This window comes from Dermacentor variabilis, chromosome 6 (assembly GCF_050947875.1).
Source record: "Dermacentor variabilis isolate Ectoservices chromosome 6, ASM5094787v1, whole genome shotgun sequence".
In the NCBI taxonomy this organism is placed as follows: domain Eukaryota; kingdom Metazoa; phylum Arthropoda; class Arachnida; order Ixodida; family Ixodidae; genus Dermacentor; species Dermacentor variabilis.
In genome coordinates this window covers 29,482,031-29,502,976 of record NC_134573.1, presented here as the reverse complement: position 1 = coordinate 29,502,976, position 20,946 = coordinate 29,482,031, and the positions used below count along the sequence as shown (strand labels likewise).

General features: G+C 45.9%; 1 protein-coding gene across 1 annotated transcript in view; it reads left to right on the top strand.

The window, feature by feature from the left end:
- LOC142584711 (decapping and exoribonuclease protein-like) overlaps positions 1-20,946 on the top strand; it is a 59,362-nt gene that overhangs the window by 25,397 nt on the left and 13,019 nt on the right. Inside the window, exon 4 of the mRNA XM_075694919.1 lies at positions 5,106-5,241. Within this exon, the coding sequence (XP_075551034.1) occupies positions 5,106-5,241 (136 nt within the window). The remainder of the gene's footprint in view (positions 1-5,105; positions 5,242-20,946) is intronic.

Genomic DNA, 20,946 nt, shown 5'->3' with positions numbered 1-20,946 from the left:
AAAGGTACAAGGTGCACACATGCAATTGAGAACAGTAGCCACTCGCCGCAACAGCTTCCCCGCAATACTACTCGCCCGCCCGTCTCACGTAAAAATGTCGGCGTGCACTCAGTTTCCCATTCCACTGCTATCACCGCCAACCTTATTGTAATAAACATCTTCACCTATCTGTTTTGCAGCATGTGGGGTGTAGTGCCATTGGAAGCGTAGTGCAGGCTTTTAATCGGCGATAATTCAAATGCGCCGCCATTTCCTGCTACAGGTAGCATGAAGTGAGTGTCATGTTTTGCTCTGGTTGTAGGCATCGTATTCCAGCGTCAACCCACCACTTTGATTTCATTTTGGATTCCTGTTGCCTTAATACAACACTATGCAATAGGAAAACGATAACCTGTGGGTCAGTTTGCTCGGGACCTGCCAGCCCACGAATGTCAGCGTTCGTGTCACAGCGATTCTCGCCGAGCGGGCAGGTCAAAGGCTGCCCCCAGCTGCTGACCCAGGCTTAGTTCGAGGAGTGCATATGTAAGCTTGCTGAAGGGGCAGAAACGACAAAGCCCATCACGAGCCACTCGAGCTCCACGAACTTGGCGTGCATCAGCGTCTCGTGCTGCAACAATTCGCGTAACGCTTCGCCTTACGTGGATCTAAGGTACAGTTTAGGCTGACAAATTTAATGGAGACTTTTGATCGCATGTTTTCCCAGATAGTAAGGGTTTTTTTTTTTCTTCTTCTTGAGTTTTTATTCGAAATGTATGAGTGAGGTTTTACGTCGTCGAGTAAGTCAAAAATTTTTTCCGGCCCTCGTGTCAACAACGCCAGTGTTTTTCACTGCTTATCTCAAGGCATTTACACCAGATTCTGGATATCTCGAAATATAGACTGAATATACCAGGGAAAAGGCAAAGCGGTAGTGTTGGCAGCGTCGGTTGCACTCGCTTTTAACCTGGCGGCAGCTCGCTAGCAAAGCCATGCCGGGCCGCATTTCCTGCTTCTCTTTTCCCCCCCGTCTTTCTGTCAGTCGCCACTCACATGCACTTGCTCGGCTGCTCGCTGGCACTTTGTTGTGGCATCATGCAGCAGTGGTGAGCTGGGAGCTGGGTCTGCTTTTTTTTGTCATTTTAGGAGCCTGTCTGTGATACATTAATGTGGTCACAGTGTATTAAAGGGCCCCTCACCAGCTCTGGTCTTTTTTCAGCTGACAAGTTCCGTGCATACAATGTGCGCTAACGATCCTGTCCGCTAAGTATTACATCACTACGTACCACAGAAAGAGCTGAAATTTCAAACCGAACGCCGTTTGCCCTTGTCTTTACAGGCGCCAGAGATTCAGAGAGCTGGAGAGTCGACGGATATCACACAAGTGCACCTACATACATCGCAGTCATGGAGGAAGGAAAAAAATAGGAGGGAGCATACCATAACGTGATTGATGCCAAACCTGGTGGCCCAACACGTGATCACATGTCAAAGTGTGCGGTTGGTTTTAGTGTTCCCACTCTGCAGGCAAAGCCATGGTGGGGCAGTTGAACAAACACGCACGGAACAAAAACTACTGGCATAGCTACTGGGAACCATACGTCTCAGCAAGTCTCGATTCTTTCTCCGTGATCTCGACGAAAGAGGCCGTGTGTTGGGCCACCACTGTGCCTTCACGGAGTGTTTGCTTGCCAGGGCTCGGTGCGTGATGTAATGCTCCCTCCTATATTTTTCCTTCCTCCATGATCGCAGTGTTGTGATGTCGCTCATAATGGCACGTGATTTCGAGAATTATTCAAGGCAACATCTGTTATTTGTGCACTCTGTTGCTTCGATAGTGTAACGTGCGCAACGTGTGTCTTGTAAAGATCGAGGTAACTACACGATGGCAGGAACAAGAAAACAGTGAAGGGTTTATTGGCACACTCTCAAATAGTCAAATGCATGTGTGATATCAGTGCTGTCCTGATAAGGTAGCACAGACAGCGCATGCCCGATACAGATAGATGAATTAAGTTTAGATTAGTAATGAAACAGACAAATTGAATGTCTGCATGTTTTTTGTTTTGCTTCACGCTGCATCAAGAGAGATGTACTTCCATTTAGTCTGCTTGTTTCCACATCGTGCTGTCATGCGCGCAGACAACGAAACTCATTTTCTACCATGTTCCAGTGAGCAATCATGCTCTGTGACCCGCTTATGTCTGCCACAGTGTTCGTGCAGCAATAAACACTGACTGACAACGCTAGTTAGGTTTTCTTACGCACAGAGCGCAAAATTGTGCGATGCGTGAAACGAGACAATCACAGCAGCTCGACACCATCAGTGAAAATGCTCTGCGTAGCAAGAAAGCGAGGAAAAAGAAAGGAAAGAGGGGCCCGTGACTTGCGCGTCACGTGATCCTCGAGCTGCAGTGCCAGGGACTGCACGGAAGGAATTCCACCTGCGGAGTCTAGACGGGGCAAGCAGAGAGAGCGTCTCTCTTGGCAGTGACACTCGCCTCCTGGAATAATTGGTTCGCGGCACTGAAATATTTCTATCTCAGCTATTAATGAACCAAATTGAAAAATTCTTGTGGCATAACGCTCTCTAGAAGGCACGCAACAACTTCCAGAGTACAACCGAAGTTTGCTACGTGGCCTGGTGAGGGGCCCTTTAATAGTAACATTGAGCAGAATGATCGGCACTCTTCACAGGCACAATCAGCCCATGCTGTGCCCAAAAGAAGCCAGCAGGCTTCTTTAGCCACAGTGTTTCAGCAAGGTCCCTGCTTGATTAGGAGGCTCACTTCATGCTTGCGCGACACGTAAATGCCACATCACTCATGGGCATCTGCTAAAGGAAACAACAAATTAACTATTCCACAGTTCAGTTTCTGTTGTCGAAGTGCGATTGTCCAGAATTCATTACGATGCAAGAATTGCAAGAATTGGCAGTGTCAGCTTTTTGGATGTCGGGAAGCGGTCTTGCTCGGATGACTGTCTTCAAGTATTGCATCAGGATCAATTGTGCTGACTCTGTGCCAAGCATGCTGTCTTGCCCATAGACGCCGGTGTGTCCAGAGCCAATGCACACGAAAATGACTGAGAATATTACCCTTGAGGCATTTTGGAAATGCTCCATGGGGTCTGTGTGCAGCCAGTGGGCTTTTATTTTGGTGATTTCGCTTATCTAGAAATTTTTCCGTCTTTGCAACTTCGAGTTAACGGGGGTTCTGCTTCATTTGGCGGGAAATGATCAATTTCCAGTAGAGACAATAAAGGCAAAAATTACCCTTTCTGAATTTCACATGAAAGCTGCAGCACCCTTTGTCACTGTCACATCACGAATTTCGAGCTATTTTCATTTTCACATATTTGGTTCCTTTTTGTGTGGAAGAAGGTTCTCAGAACTTTCTAAATTATTCTTTTAGTTATTCTTTTCTTTAAGCTATTATTCTTCTTACATATTACTTTTATATTACTTTTATATTTTAGTTATTTAAGAAATTTTTCTTTTAGTTATTAGAACTGTAGGTGTTCCTGTTTACAGTCGAACCCACTTATAACGATACCAGATTTAACAATATATCGGTTATAACAATGGGAAGCTGCTGCACCGTCAATATTTGTATGTGTTCCATGGTGAAATAACCCGTTTACTACAATGCCCCAATGCTGCATTATCGGTTGTAACGATAAAATCTGGCTGCTGGGTGTCCGAGCTAAAAAGTAGCGAAATGCGAAATCCTTGAAAAGAAGAAAAAAAAAAGGGAAATTCAAGCTGCTTCAAAATGGGGCCGCTCCTCCAACAGCCGCCACGCGCTAGTTTTCCAGACATCTCCCCGTGCCTGTCTGCCGTCACCGTTTCACCCCTCTGAACACGAATGGACCGCGTCAACTGCGCTGCTCACAGGTTGCTCGCATGTTGCTCGCTGGCTCCTCATTCAGCGCAATTCTGCAAACAGCTTAATCGCTCGCGTTCATCTTTGTTGGTTGCGTCGAAATCGTTGCTGGCCACGCTGTTTCTCAGCCTCGTTTGACTCGCCGCCGAAACGAAAGATGGCCGATCGACCCGCTAATCATCGGCAATGCACGACGTTGCCAGTGAAAAGAAAGCGCACGGCTATAGATTTGGAAACTAAGTGCTTCTAACCGATCAGGCGATCGTTGCGAACATGTTTGTATATCAAATAGCGATGGCGACGACAGCAGCAATGACGTGGTAGGGAAGGCTGCCTCAACGTTGTCCTTGCAGGAGGCCCGGCAGATGATTCAGTCCCTTAGGGGCTTCGTTTTCACGAGGAACCTTCCGCTGCACTATGTGAAGCACCTGGATGCCTTGGGGGATGTAGGCAAGCTTCGCGTAAAGCATGCAAGGCTGGCAGACATAGGGTTTTCCCGTGCAAGCCAGTGAGAAGTACATGGCAAGATGCTTGTGGCGATCTCACCTCAGCATTTCTTTCTTTGGATGTCTGAAGCTGACAAGCTGCTGCGACAACTTTCACAAAATTTTTAAAAGGCCCCTTTTGGGGCCACCAAAACGATGTGTTGGCAGTGCTCGCATATCGCGTGCCGCCCATGACCCCTCTTGGCACTTGTTATAGCAGTGCCATTCTTTAACGCCGACAGCCGCAGCTTGTTACAACGCGATCAGAGCTCCCAGGAAGCAGTTAAATGAGTGAACACAATCAGCAGCTGGATGGAGGAAGGTGCTGGGGAGGGGCACTGACCTCCCTGCTAATATAGTTTTCTCACATTAGCTCTGCCATCCCCCTATTTTGATTTTTTTCATGCAACCCGGTTATAACAATTATTGGCTATAATGATGGAATTTTCGTTGCACTTATATTATAAGCGTTATAATATTGTTATAAGTGGGTTCGACTGTATCGCCAAAGTGGTAATTAGTCCCGAGCAGGTGCCATCCAAGTCCACAAAGACATGGACAGCTATTGCGGGAACCTCAATGTGGCGTTGCCACCCATCTTTCAGTTTTCTGCCTTTACTGGCGTACCAACTCCACAAGCAATGAGTGACATTTTCAGTGTTCGATAAGGGTAATCTGCAAATATGCAATAACTTGGTACTGCCATTAACTTAGTTCCATACATGCTTCCAGAACTTTGTTGCTTCTCTTGTTTTCGCAGGTTCAAGCTGCTTAAGTGGTGGGCGCAGTCCTTCCTGGTGGGGATCCCACGAGTGTTGTGTGGCTTCCGTGACGACAATGGTCTAGTAGGCACCCTCGAGGAGCTGGACGTCCGCGAGATGACCCACAGAGCCAAGGTCAGTGATAACTTCACTTGCAGCCTCACTACAGCATAATTCACACTTGCCAATTCCCCTGAATTTTCCATGAAGCTTATGAATTTCAGCTCGTTTTATGCTTTCACGAATGATGTGTCATGTTTTAGAAGGAATAGATGCTGTTCACAATTTGCGAAGGTTTTGCTCATTGCTTCTACGACCTTCCATTGGAAGTCGTCTAATAGTGGAAGGATGCAAGAGGGGTGCTTCCTTTGAGCATTTTTGTAAAGACAAGTTTCTGAAGCAGACGAAATCAGCAACGGCGAAGTTGCTGAAAAAGTCAGTGTGATCTGAAAACGATGTTTTTCTTGTCAGCAATTGCTGGAAGCTTGTTGCTGCTTGTGCACTGTGCCTAAAGGTAAATCATCTTTAATAAAGGGCATTTGTATCCCTGAAAAAGTCTGCGTTCGGGGCAAGCTTTATTTTTTTAAATGTGTGTCACATACCCTGCCCTTCTTCCCCGTTTTGAGTTTGTGTCCACATCCGAATCTTAGTGATTTTACGAATCTTGATGTTCACAAGTTGGAGGCTTAATAACACCATGTGTACAACAATATTTTCTGAAGCCAAAAATTTTTAGAAAGGAAAACACGGAGATCTAACACAATGTTGGAATCTAAATGATAGAAAGTTTATTTGAGTTGGTGGGGTAGCAGCAGTAGTAAATGACATGAGCACAGCCTCAGTGCCTGTAGCTGTTTTCTCAGTTGTTGTAGCGCAGGCACAGGGGGGGCGGGGGGCATGAACACCACAGGCACACAAGAAAAGCACTGCGCTAACTTCCAGCTGCAGATTTATTTCTAGTTTTCACAGCCAGACTTATTCCACTCAAAACGTCATAGATGATGTGTACATTGTGTACAAATAAAACCACAGAAACAATGATGAGTGACTTTTGAAGTCACACTCGTTGGAAGGTATTTCGTTTAATGAGTGCAGATATTTGAGCTCTTTATTTGATAATGGTACCGAGGGTTTGCTAGTGCATGCATCGCCAGAAGTTGTATGTTTCTAGCTTCCACAACAAAGTATGCCATTTCACACTTGCTTCTGCTGTAATCTGCGTTAGCAGTTGCATCTTTGACAGTGAAGGGCAAGGAAGGAAATCACCAGATGCCATGTTCTTTACTTTGTCCTTGTGACGTAGCCAGCTGTTAGCGGTATGCATTGTGAGGATGAAGGAGATGCTCGTTGAGGGAAGGATGTTGGTGAGAGGTGTATGCATGGAGAAGCACGGCACATATCTACTTCAGACATCCGGCCCCTTGTGTCCACTCTGAGGGATTGTCCAAGAATGGGCTCATACCCAGTGGCACAACTATAACCCAGTTTTTTTTTTTTAAACTAAAGTCAAACACTAAATCGGTTTTGCCTGATGTGGCAGGTATTATTTCAGAGCTCTAGCTTCATTAATTTTGTAATGATATCTTGATTAATAGAAGAGAAATTGAAGGTCAGTTTCACTTTTGTGTATTTCGCTCTGAAACCTCAGTGCCATCTTGTCAATGCAACATCACGGATTTCAAAATTTGTATTTGTTTGTTTGGGGCGCATTGGCTCAGTAAAAGTTCACGAAGTTCGCCATGTTCTACCTTTGGCTTCTTTAGAACACAAGGAAGTCTATTTTTAGCGCACTTAAACGAGCCCTAGCTCATGCTGTCTAAGTCCATGATGTCACGACGAGCTAGTGCGAGAACTTCACGGCAGTTTTTTTGCTTTTGCTTTTTGCGCCTGTTCTGGCTTACCAAGTTCTTTGTACTGTAGTATTATTTGGTATTGTGGCCGCATGATTTATTATCACAGCTCAAATAATTTTTCTCTTCAGTGTTCCTTTAAGGCACAGTAAAAAAAAGAAGAAAAAAAGAATAGATGTGCGAATATTTAAAAAAATCGAATATTATCGAATGTTACATCATTATTATTCGTATCTGATTTGAAAAAATAGATATTCGAAAATATTCGAATATTCGGTTGGATACGAATATTCCAGTCAAATATATTGCTGGCTGTGTGGGAGAAAACATGGTTGTTAGCATTTGTTTCTATCTGATCTAAGAGCATTTGGGTGATTTCGTGCTGAATTTTGTGACAATTTAATGTTGCTGGCAATGTTTCGCCTGTAAAGCACACTTAGCCGCTGAACGTCTGAACTCGGCGGGAAAGCCAGCCTCTCAGTAGCAATGGGCACGGGTTTGCGGACAGCGAGGGTGCGCGGGCGCCGGCGTAACCGAGGGAACGAGCCCAGAGAAAAATTAAAATGAACGGGGGATGAAATGAGTGAGGAGGAAAGCGTAGAGAAGTGTACAGCGGAACCATGAGCCAGAAAGCAGAGGAGGAGGGTATGGCAAAAGCGTGAGAAGCGCAGTGCGGCGACGATGGCTACGAGATGGCGCCATTGTAGGGTGCGTCGTCTGGGAGGCCGGTCGGCAGCGGCTGCTTTGCATCGCGCCCACGTGTCGCCCATGTGTTGGCTCTTGCGATCTCCAGATGAGCGAGGCAGTCGCGCCACATTTCACTCTGTTTGCAACGTATCGCACAAGACAAATTGTTTGCACCAGCCAATATATTGCGAAACCAAAACATGTATAGAGCTGCGCTCAAATTTCGCATTAGGGAGTATTATATCTGTCGGTAAATTTTCAACATTGACAATGCAATTGCGACGTTCCAACATAACAAGTTAACCCAACTTGCTAATAAATGCATGTGCATATCATTTTCAATATTCAAAGCTAAGTATTTGTATTCAATTCGTATTAGAACATTTTTATATTCGCACACCCCTAAGAGAAAGTTATAAAAATGAATGTCACTCCCATATCGTGCAGAAATATCAGTAACATACCCAGTTGGACATATCTGTCACTGAAGTTGTCTGTTCGCACATGTACCTGGTGGCCAAAGTTTCCTCACGTATACCCTAATTTCCTAACTACAGCATAACCACTTATAGCATAAGTGGCCAGAGTTGCAAACATCACTTTAAGTGGTGCCGCACTATGACAAAAACAACATATTATAAAGGCTGCACACATGCAAACACGTAAACCAAGCAGCTGCACGTATGTGAGAATCGAATCATTTGACCAGGACATTTTCATCTGTTTAAATTTGCAAACATTGAGAGGTTAATTTCCAAGGATCCACGGTCTTCTCATGAAGCAGACAAATTATCACAGAAATAAAAAAAAACAACATAGAGGAAAGTGAGTTGCCGGCAGAATTTTCAAATCTGCTCGAATAATCGAAATTCCCCCGGCACTGCCACCAACTTCGTAGAACTAATGTAGAATGCTGACCGAAATTTTGGACGCCGTACAGTGTTTCGTTCGGTTTTTCGGACTGATTCGCAAGCACGCAAAGTCGAAAACAGAGTGGCCGCAAACCATGTTGCCGCCATTCGAGTGTTGCCGATGGCCTCACTTTTGTGGTCAAGATGATTCTTATGCTTTCCAAGTGCCGCACAGCCACAGCAACGCGTTTCATTAACGTGGCACCAATCCGCCACTTCGGTCACCGACTCCTGACGAGCCGCCCTAGCTAGGCCTAGCCAACAGGTGTGTTGGCCAGCGGGATGTCCCAGGTAGCTAACCCTTGATATGTTCATACATGTAGATGATTAGATTGAGATTGGGCATGCAATCACGAGCACAGGCAACTGACAGCAGCGCATGTGAAGTGAAGTTTGGTTTCTCAGGCGATTGGCCGCAGCAACTAGTGCGAACGCCTGTCAAGTTTCTATGTGTGCATACTGGTAGGAATGACAGAAGCCCGCATGTGGACATAAAGCCTAAAAGCTCCCAATGAAATTTGCGGAACACTGCTTAGACTGACAGCAGCCAAGGTTGCACGCGAAATAACAGCTCTTCACGGCGACGTGCATCGCGATGGGTGCACACAAACCGAACAGCCAAAGAGTGACACTGCACACGCGTTCAGTGCAGAGCGCACACCGCTGATAAGTGGCTGAGCAAAGTCTTGTCCGTCACTTAAAGGGACACTAAAGGTTACCAGAAACTCAAGTTAAAGTGATAGAGCAATGTTCTAGAACGTCTAAGGCGTCAATATAATCGCGAACAGAGCTTTAGTAACCGAGAAATTGAGGTAAATGCATGACACGTTTTGAGACCCCCCAGCGACATTCCGGTACTAGGCCGATGACGAAAGGACTCCTCATAATTTGTGTTACTAATACTCAACTACTCATATTAAAAACATCATTTCATTCGATTATAAGACGAAAAAAAATGCTACTTGTCTACGTCTATTCGATTCTAAGAAAAAATAACATTTTGACGTTACCCTCCAGCAATATGGGTGTTCGAAAGGTTTCGTTTTCGCTCGACTCTGCGCGCTCGACTCTGTGCCGCGCACGCTTTGGAGTTTCAGTAGTTTCGTTATCGCGTCGTGCTGTGAGGGTTTTGCTGGCTCGCGAAACTTTCATTTGGAACAAGCAGCGAGAATGCCACAACCATGTGATGTCGTGGGAAGCCCTCGTTGCTTTCCCGCTCCGGAGAGCCGGTGTCGAGGCCGCCGTCGTAGTACGCAACGACGCCGGCAGTGCGAGCCCTCAGCAGCAGGTCGCGCTCGTCGGCGCTCAAATCGCTCAAGTTGAGCCCACCATCGCGAGCCAATCTGTCGGTGTCAGGGTCCATTGCGACGAGCGTCGAAGTTAGCGTCATAGAATGAAGTACCAGCTTATGGGCGTCTTGCGCTGGAGTTTGAGGTATAGTAGCGGCGCCTGGTGGCGGTGCGGGAAACGACATCTGGGTCGTGCCAGCTTGGGTCGTATTGAGCCCTGGCTGTGGCGAAACACGTTTCTAGGCCGAGTTTTGCGTCGATTCGCACATTTTTATGCCCTGTTGCGAGTGCGAAAAGGCTCGTCGCTTCTCATAGACCACGCCGACCACGCTGAGAGCTCGCCGCAGCCTATAGTTTAACGAAAACGGACTCTCCGTGTGCCGTGGGACGTAATGTGGGACGTAATTCGTTCCTCCTTCCGCTAGCCACCATACTCTCGCTTTCGCTCTGCTGTCGGCTCTGTCTTGGCTCTGTTTCTGGCCGTGCGTTCGCGTTTTGCGCAGAAAAGCCGTAGTGCCGTCTGCGGACGCCGTTCTACTCACCGATGGCGCAACGTCACTATGAGACCATGATGTCAGTACTCCTCGATCGGAGGGCGGGCGAATTGAACTGCGCTAGAGGTACGCGGACGCTTCAGAACGCATTTTCTCTTAAAATAAGTCTCTCCTTGGCACGAAACAAGCGTTTCGAGGTTTCTGTGATGGTATTTCAACAGTCCACGTTGACTTAATAGTAACCTTTAGTGTCCCTTTAAGCAACACCCGCTGCCGCCGCTTTTTATAGCGAAGCTGTTTATGGCTAGGGTTCCGTGAATATTTGTTCTGCGTCAACAAAAATGTGAGCTGAGCCTTGTGATAGTGCAGAGAAAGGTCCAAGCACAATGGCACATACCCTATGGACTCTGGGTGGTGGGTTCTGGGACGTGTAACGTGCCCTTCAACTACCCTTGTCACACCTGGGACCCAAAACGGTCCCATTCACAATGGCAAGAACAGATACTACGATCGCATCTTAGCCCAAGAGGCCAACTGCTTCAGCTATATCTACGTTCGCACCGCCCTCTCTTTGTCGTCATTCCAAGCACTTGCGTATCTACCGTATTTACTCGCATAATAGGTGCACCCCCAGTTTGGTCGCGGAAAATCTGATTTTTTTATTTCCGCACATAATAGGCACACACCGAACTTGGCACTGTGATCAGTACCGCATTTACACGATTGCAAGCCAACGCCCTCCTGCCTCTTCATCTTGGGTGAAAACAAAAACAAAAACGAACGCACATTCCACAACCCAAGCTTATCAACGCATTTGCTGGACTACTAGTCTCATTAGTGTTGCTGCCGTCACAGCTGCTGAGGGCCCACAGCACATACAACATCGCGAAAACTAGTTCTTCCATTAACTACCGACACCCCCTTTCCCGAACCGCCGCGAAGCCAGCGAGCACGACGACCTAACGCGTCCGTAGAAACACAAAAAAAAATGCATCAGCGAGCGAAAAATAGTTCTTCTATCACAATGCGTTGGCGGGCTAGTTGGTGTGAATCCATGGATACTTTGTTTAGCGCAAAACACCACCGCCCGAGAGTTATCGGAAGCATTTTTCATTCAGTCATTGGGGTCACAGTGTATTAGTGTGCCTTCCTTAACCTTGTACAGCGCTGAATTTGGTTTTTTGGATTCTGTCGCATGAGTGCGCTCTTGGGATCGGATGTTTGTGGCTCCACCGCCTGGTGCTCACTGCGCATGTTCCTCTGGTTTGAGCGGTCTATAAAGGAGTGACGCAATAAAATGATGTCAGTTGAGAGTAGCGCCTTGTCCTGGTCGTCTTTCTTGTGTCTGTCGTTTTGCGCTAAACAAAGTATTCATGAGTTCTTCCATCAACTATCAATAACACCCCCCCTCCCCTCCAAACCACCACGCGGATGTAAGCTTTTCGCTACCTTCGCTTAGGCAGCTCGGAAAGCTGGGCGACTCTCGGAGGCCGGGCGACTCGACACAAGCGACAGTGCCATCGTTATCAATGCTCTACACAGGCTGACACAGGCAAAGCAAAGACAAAACGCCACATCTCTCCATTTTGCAAGGAGCATGCAGTTCGTGTGGTCGCGTGTTCCGCAATGGGCAAGTACGGAAGCAACACGGCTGCATTCAAACTGAAAGCTGTGCAGTATGCACTCGAGCATGAGAACCGTGCTGCAAGCAGGCATTTCAGTGTCGGAGAAACAAGCATTCGCTACTGGCGAGGTCAGTAAGAAAAACTTCAGGCCACAAAGAAGTCGCGACGGGCCTTCCGCGGTGCAAAGTCGGGAAAGTATCTGCAAGTGGAAGATCAACTAGTTCAACACATACGGGGCCTTCGACAGGACAGTTGTGCAGTGTCTCCCGACATAGTGCAGACTGAGGCGCGCAGAATTGCCCAAGCGCAGGGCATCGAAGTGAAAGACTTCAAAGCAAGCTGCGGATGGACAATGCGCTTCATGCGATGCCACGGACTTACCCTGAGGAGGCGCGCAACGTTGTGCCAGCGCTTGCCCTCAGCATACGAGGACAAGGTACTTGAGTTTCACCGTTTTGTCATACGGCTCCGGCAGTAAAAAAACTTCATTTTGTCACAGAATAGAAAATGCAGATGAGACTCCTCTCTTTTTCGACATGCTGAGAAATACAACAGTAGAGGAAAAATGTGCAGGAAGTGTGCTTATTCGAACATCTGGCGCAGAAAAACAAAGGTGTACTGTCATGTTGGCAGTGACTGCGGATGGGCGCAAGCTATCGCCTTATGTTATTTCCCTCGAGACAGCTACGTGAGGGTCCAGGAGAAACGTTGGATGTCCGCGGAATTGATGGTGGTCTGGGTCAAGACTGTCTGGGGCCGGCGGCCGGGTGGCCTGTTGTATCCGGCCATGCTCGTTTTAGACAGTTTTCGCGGGCACCTTGTACAACGTGTACGAGAGAAGTTGTCAGAGCTGCGTACGGATATTGCCGTGATTCCGGGAGGCCTCACTTCCGTGCTGCAACCTTTGGACGTTTCCCTAAATAAGCCTTTTAAGGACAACGTTCGAAGGCTGTACACCTATAGGATGGCTGGAGGACAGAGTCAACTAAACCCCGGTGGCAAAATTAAGAGGCCGCCTATGGAAATGTTGTGCGAATGGATCGTGGAAGCTTGGCGAGAGATCTCCGATGACATCGTCGGGAAAAGTTTCAAGACTGGGATCTCCAATGCACTGGACGCGAGCGAAGACGACATGCTGTGGCGCTCAGACAAAGAAGACGAGTCTCCACCCGCCGGTGATGAGGATGTTCTCTCCGACTCTGACTCTGAATAGTCTTAATAAATTTTACGTGTGTTCAGTCAACGTCTCTCACCTGTTCATTAAAAGGTAAGTAGGTAGCTCTTATTTTCCCTTTTATGCTGGATTTATTGGTAAATTATGTGAGAGTAGCCATATTCCTTACATATGTTAAAATTTATAGCGCGAGAATGCGAGTTGAAAAAATTTCGTAAATTTTACCCTGCGTAATAGGCGCCCCCCAAACTTCGAGCCGGATTTTCTTTAAAAAAAAGTGTGCCTATTATGCGAGTAAATACGGTAGTTTCCTTTCCTTCCACTCTCGTGTGGTGGCGGTGCCTTTGAAACATCACGCGTGTCTACCTACTCCCCTCTGGCTCCTTGGGGCGGCAGTTACATCGTCCACACGAATGTATATAAAAAAACCGAAAGACAAGTTCCCATTCTCCATCTTGTACTTCACTTCTCTTCTGTCGTCATAATGACCCGCCGTGGTTGCTCAGTGGCTATGGTGTTGGGCTGCTGAGCACGAGGTCGCGGGATCGAATCCCGGCCACGGCGGCCACATTTCGATGGGGGCGAAATGCGAAAACACCCGTGTGCTTAGATTTAGGTGCACGTTAAAGAACCCCAGGTGGTCAAAATTTCCGGAGTCCTCCACTACGGCGTGCCTCATAATCAGAAAGTGGTTTTGGCACGTAAAACCCCAAATATTATTATTATTATATGTCGTCATAATGGGGAGCCCGCATATAATCCGGACTCCCAAGGAGCAACACGCCTATGAAGAGCGACGTGCCACATATGCTTGGCGTTTTGTGCACAATCTTCATATGTGGTATTTCCTGCCCGCCAGCGACAATTGCATTCTTGTCTCAGTTCCTGCCGTCGCTCTTCGTAGGCGCGTTGCTCCTCGGGATTGCAGACTATACGTTAATATGATCGAATTACAGTGATACCTTGTTAAACCGTAGTAGGCCTGAGCTCGGAAAAAGTATGTACTAAACGGTAGTACTGCTTAATCGAAATACCACGAGATCCCCTGTCAAAAATGCGATGAAAGGGGAAGAAACATGCAGCGTTTATTCAATTCACGTGACAAAAGTGTTATTTTGATGCCAAAAGTTATTTTCATTTGATGCCACGGCGGCCTAGCAGAGGCGACAGCACCCTCAAACTTACTGAAGCTGCGAGCCAGCTTTTCAGCCAGCCCCTTCTTCTCGGTAAACACTCGTATGGCAGATTCCTCGTTGGCGTTTTCCATGCACGCGCGCAGTAGCGCTGCAGAAGTCGCAGGGCGCCTTTTTCATTGAGGGTGCTGTTCTCGTCACGACGATTGCATTCAGGATTGCATTCACGTAATGTGTAGCATCTACCCTTGTCGGGCCTGAATCGCTGGTGCTGTTGCTTTCTGTGTCGTCCTCATCACTGTCGCTAGTCGACACTTCGGCAACAACAGAGGCAACGATGGAGAGTCGAAACTTGTAGCCGACATCTTTTCGCGGTCGCAGCAACGCTGCCGAGCGACTTGTTTGCATTTCAAATGCCACACACCATAGTCAACAGCAGATCCCTGTCGCATGCCAGCACCGACTTCATGTCACGTTCAATAGCACGAAAGATGTCCAATTTTCATTCTATGCTGAGCACCCGGCCTCTTTTTTATTCGAGCCATGGCATGATGCGAGTCCTTGGTTGCAGGACGCCACAACGCTCTCTGGCACAGCGCCGAAATGATGTTGATGTGGCTTCACGTGCAAACGCGCAGGGTGCTTGGAGGCCGTTGTTCCGTTCTCTGAGGCTTGTTGTTCTGCTGAGCCGCCCGATAGAGACGACGCACCGCCATGTTTGCGCGACGAAAAGTGGAAACACTATGTTTTAACCAATACGTAGGCAATAAGCTGGTACGGTTTATGCAGATACAAAACACATTACGTTAAGTGGCCGCTGAGTCGGGTATTTGACTTTACTATTTTTTTTAACAAAACTCCTGTTTAAGCTGGTACGGTTTAACCCTTTGACGGTCAATGACGTAAGTATACGGCGCCGCGAACTAGTCCGCAAATGGGCGATGCCTTATATTTACGGCGCCGTCTGTACATATAAAAAGCGTGCTAATTTCCTTGCTTTTTCTTTTCTGTCATGTGCTGCCACTATGTGAGGATACAGGGAATTTTCGCGCGCCTCCCTCTCTCGGTTTTCGTTGCATGGTTTGTTTTAGCGCTAGTTTGCTCCCGCGCATCTATATACCACCGCTCGCGCATTGTCGTGCGCGCGGGCGGGCGGCCGTTTGGATTTTTTTTTTCGCAGGCGGTTTCAGCTTTTTGCGCTTGCAAAGCTGATGGCTATCTCGTTCCTAATCGCCCAAAGGGCAACCGCTTGTTTCTCACTCGTTTAGTGCTCACAGGGGTGCGCATAGGAAGGATGCCGCTGTGCATGCATTTCCGTTTCTTTCGTTTTTTTTAAGACTCGCGAAAACTAACTGCCCTGGCTCGTTGGCGATAAGATGAAGATTAGTGGAAGTTTGTCACACATGTTGCTTTTTTTGATGGGCACACAACCAAACAGTTTTCTTGAGTGTGCGCACCTACGTAGTTCAATTATGCTATGGACGTACGTATTAGTGTAAGAGCAGGAACATTTGAGGCTTGCGAAATATTCTCGTGTGCGAATTTTCAAAGCCTTGAACTATGCATAAACATGCATCAAATTTTTAATTCTGATAAGCTTATTTCCTATTTTATTGTCGTTATTCATGAACGAAAAGTGCATATATACCAACACAAAATATTTTTTCTTATTTTACGGTCATTCTACAAAAATTGCAGTAATCTCTTTTTTGAAGTAAATCCCTAAAAAGAATCGAAATCTGCAATAAAAAAAATCGACTCTTGGCGGTCGCATAGGCAAAAAAAATCTATCCTCCAAGGGATAAAGAAGTTAAATCTGATGCAAGGAAAAAGGAAAAAGTGCCACAATTTTTTATTGTGCGTTTTGGCACCCAAGATTGTATACCTGTTACAGAAAGCACTACTTGGCTATCATCATTGTAGACGCCCGCACAAGAAGTCGCAGTGCTTCTGGCTTTTGATAGCCATTTCACTTTTGCGAAATGAAATTTACTTTCCTTCTTGTTTCAAAGGAGGAAGCCGGGGCTAAAGGCTGAAAGGCCCGGCAATGGCCTCAGCTCCCCCGTGCAGTTTGACATCACGTACCACTTAACTGAAAATATAACAATATAAACATAAAAATCTCAGGTTCACTTGCAAGTGTCATACATAAGCAGGTAACAAGCAGACAACAGAAAAAAATGACGCTATACAAAATACGCATCAGAATCAATTAAATATTGTTTAGTTTGTTTTTAAAGTACGCTCAAAGACATACCAAAATTAATATTTTTGAGACCTTATTAAGAGGTGCAATTACTTGAAATTTGATTTTTGTTTGCTAAAGTTAGTACATGTTTTGGGGGCCTGGTAGATTTGTGTACAAAAATAGCATGTGTCATTAGACACAGGGTTCTTCTGAATGTGTAATTTGTTATTTTTAATATATTGCAGCAAAGGAAAATGGTAGACCCGATTCGCTTTAAGCAAATCATATCTGCAAAATAACGGCAACGTGGACAGATCTTTTTAGTCTGTCATAGTAACCATGGTTGTACTGCAAGGCTCTCTTCTGTAGTATTAGTAGTTTCTGATAGTTAGTAGTAGTAGTGGTTCCCCATACTAGAATACTGTAGGTTAATTTAGAGTATATATAAATAAATAATAGATCTGCAGTCTTAGCCACACAGGCACCAGATTAGCTACTTTGCAGAGACAGCCCGCACTTTTACTTATTTCAGATGTCAATTTTGATATATATGTGTTCCAGGAAAGCTTTTGGTGGAACCACACGCCAAGAAGTTTAATACAGTCAACCTTGTGTGTTATTATGTTTCCGGACTGAATGCTGATTTTATGTAAATCGGCAGTATTAATGGGCCTAATCATAACGTAACTTCTTTTAGATCAATTTAAGCAAAACTTATTGCGTTGCAGCCAGAACTGTAAATTATCTAAGTACAGTGAAATCTCGATGATACGATCACGGCTAATAAGAATTTCTGGATGATACGAATTTTTCTGTGGTCCCGGCCGAGCCCCATTACTTTGCAACGTGCTAGAGAACAGTTGTTACAAATCAATTTTCGACCTGCGTAGGTTGATACGAAAATTGCCAAAGACACTTTGGAAATTCTAAAGTGTGCTTGGCGAAAGCCAGACGCTGTTGCCGTCTGCGCTCCACTTCCCTGGCTTTGCTGTTTGGTGAAGTAGCCAGTCGCTGCTGCCGTCTGCGCTCCAATTCACTCGCTTTGGTGTTCGGCGATATCGCCTGTCGCTGCTGCCGCTCTCGTTCTGCTTCCCTGCCCTTCGTATCTAATCAGTTGCTGTTGGCGTTTCCGTTCTGCCTCTTTTGCTTTCGCATCTGGTGACATGTTCAGTTGTCGCATACGCATTCGCTCCTTGTTCTTCTGGCGTTTGGTGTTGGGGGAATCCGGCGTCCGCTGCCGCTTCCCCGAACCGCTTGACACACAATCACTGGGCCGCTTCGGGGCCATGTGTCACACCCACTCTACTGCAACGAGACGTCTGGCGAAGGAGCAGCAGTGCAGCCATGTGGTGCAGCTGCCACCGCCGACGTGCGTGTGCTCGTTCTATCGCTATTGTGTGATGTCATGGTCAGTGGCGTAGCCAGAAACGTCGTTCAAGGGGGGGAGGGGGGGGGACTTACGTTGCAGCTCGGCATCCTCATGAGGAAGCTTTAGCTCGGGTGCTCCTATCTAAATACATGCAGAAGGGGAATTCGTTTTTCTTGGCAACCACTGCACCAAATTTGACGAAGTTTGTTGCATTTAAAAGAAACACTTGCGGGGGGAGGGGAGTTCTAGTGACTGCTGGTTTCGAATTTTTCATTTAGATCGTCAATTTTTTATTAAATATTGGCCAAACTAACAAATTTTCATAAAACGAAACTATCAAGTTTAAAACTCTAACTCAACAATGAAAAATGATATCACAATTCTGTGAATTGCATCTAATAGCACATCTACAGTGGACAAAATTAATATTTTACACATGAATGTAAAAAATTTAGTATTATGGAAACACGGCTTTTGCAGAACCCTTGTACACAACGTAACCAATTCTCGTAAGATACAAAGTGACATACTAAATTTGTCCGCTTTGACTGTCATAATAGATGCCGTTGACAGAACCGCGATATCTGTTCTTGATGCAGAGCTGTTAGTTTGGAAACGTCATGCTCCTATTTTTTTTCGAACTTTAAAATTTTTATAAATATTTTAAACAAAATTCAGGCCCTAAATCGCAATTCCGCTTCCAACAGACACTACAATTTAACCTTCTCTCTGAAATGCAACAAATTTCATTAAAACCGATCCAGAGGTTATCTCAAAAAAGCGTTTGTGCGTTTCACATGTATTTAAATAGGCCGCGTCGGAGTGGGGCCCGAGCTAAAGATTCCTCTTAAACAATTTGTCGAGGCATCAAAAAGATGAATAATAATTGCATTGCCATTGCCAAAGATGCTGCAAACGATTTCTTGAACGCTACGCACCGTAAAAGCAAGTAAAATATATCATTATTCATAAAAGAATATACTCGTATGTGCCATGAATTGTGTCTAAAAGAACTGATATCAATGCTTCCACGTTTTTTGTCTATTTAATAAGTATTGAAAATATCACACGAACTTTAGAACTATATCAGTTCGAAACCAGCAAAGCAGTGCATGCCGCTGACATGAAAAATGTAAAGGCCATGAAATGAACAAGTTGAGGACAAATATGTTAATGAAACTTTGTCATTCAAGAACCGTGTTTACATTCATGTACGTATGCAATGGCCAGTGGAAAATATCAATGACGCTGGCATTTGTTCCAATGCATTACGCAGGAGCAGCTGACACCGGTCGTGTATCGTGACTAATTGCACCAAAATTATAGTCGCAACAGAGAGCACGTATAAAAAGCAGGAGTTCTGCAAAATATACGAGGGCGAGTCAAATGAAAGTGAGCCAATGCGAATATATGACAAACTGGGTACTTTATTTAAAAGTAGTCTGCATGAGCATTTGGACATTTGTCCCGTTGACTAAGGAGTCGTGTGATTCCGGTCTCATAAAATTCCTTGGGTCGCTGCTTCAAAAAGTCTGCAACTGACTCTTTCACGTCATTGTCCGACACGAATGTGGTTCCCTTGAGCTGTATTTTTTTTTTTTTTTCGGTTGGCCCAAAATGTGGATGTCGCAAGGCGACAGTTCTGAGCTGTGTGGCGGATGTTGCAGCGTTTCCCACTTGAACATTGCCAATTTTGTATTAAATACATCAGCAATGTGCGGACGGGCATTGTCGTGGAACAAGATGACCCCATCCATCAATTTTCCGCATCGTTTCTTCTTGATTGCAACACGCAGCCGTTCCAGCGCTTCACAGTATCGGAAACAATTGATAGTCTCTCAAGAATTAGCAAATCCTATCCGTAATGGTCCCTGACGATCGAAAAAAAAAAAGTCAACAACACCTTTCTGGCGGAAATGATGGCCTTTGCTTTCTTTGGGCGTGGTGAATTCGAATGTTTCCACTGTAAACTTTGCTGTCATGCTTCAGGCTCGTAGTAGTTGCGCCATGGTTCGTCCCCGATCACAATTGCAGACAAGAAGTCATCACTCTCATTGTGATACCGGATCAGATCAGTCAAGGCAGCGCCGAACTTCTCCGTCTTCTGGCGGTGGTTCAAAATCTTGGGCATCCATTGTGCGCACAAAAGGCGATGACAGAGATGTTCATGAATTATGGCGGGAACCGAATCGTGACTGATGTTCAGACGTTCTGCCAGTTCATCTATGCTTATCCTCCATTCTTGTCTTATCACCTCATCAACTTTTGCAATTTTGTTAAGGGTGATTTCACGATGGCTTTAGTCCTGTCTTGGATCGTCTTTGCAACTTTCACGTCTTCCTTTGAACCGTTTGCTCCAACACTTCACAATGGCCAGTGAAATGCAATGTTCAACGTACACGGCAGCGATACGGTGACTAATTTCTTTCTACGAAATACCTTCAGCAGTGAAAAACTTCACGGCACCATGCTGTTCAACTTTTGGAGTTTCGAATATGTCACACAACCATGTTCAATCGAATGTATGAGAGCATTACAGAACCTTTATCCACACACCTGCATGTCACTTTTGTAAATGAGACATCCCTCTATTCTACGCACATGCCTCGCAGATAATGAACCGAACTATTATTGCGAGGGGTGGGTAGGCTCATTTTCATTTGACTCGCCCTCGTACATTAGAAATGCGAAGATACAATGGGATGTACAAATGCGAAGATAGAGCTTGATAAAGGGCAAAAAAGTGTACGTATACACAAAATCTCCCAACAAGATATTTAATTATGCATATAAGTCTCCTATGAACGTACGTAGCTAAGAAAAAGTCACGGTGTATAATGCGTCAAACGAAGCAGATAAACATGTTGCGCAATCACAGATTCACAGAATCCTAGATACTGCCCCCCCCCCCCCCCCGCCCCCTATGTATTGCACACGACGGAAGATGACTAGCTTACTCTCCGCTTTCAACCTTTGCGCACGCAAGACTGAGTTACCATCGTCGACTCACCCGTTCCAGCCGTATGCTTTCACTCGTACATACAGCATGCGGCGTTCGGTAACGATGTTATCGCCCTTGGACCATACGAAACATGAGGGCGACGATGACGTCAGGAATGC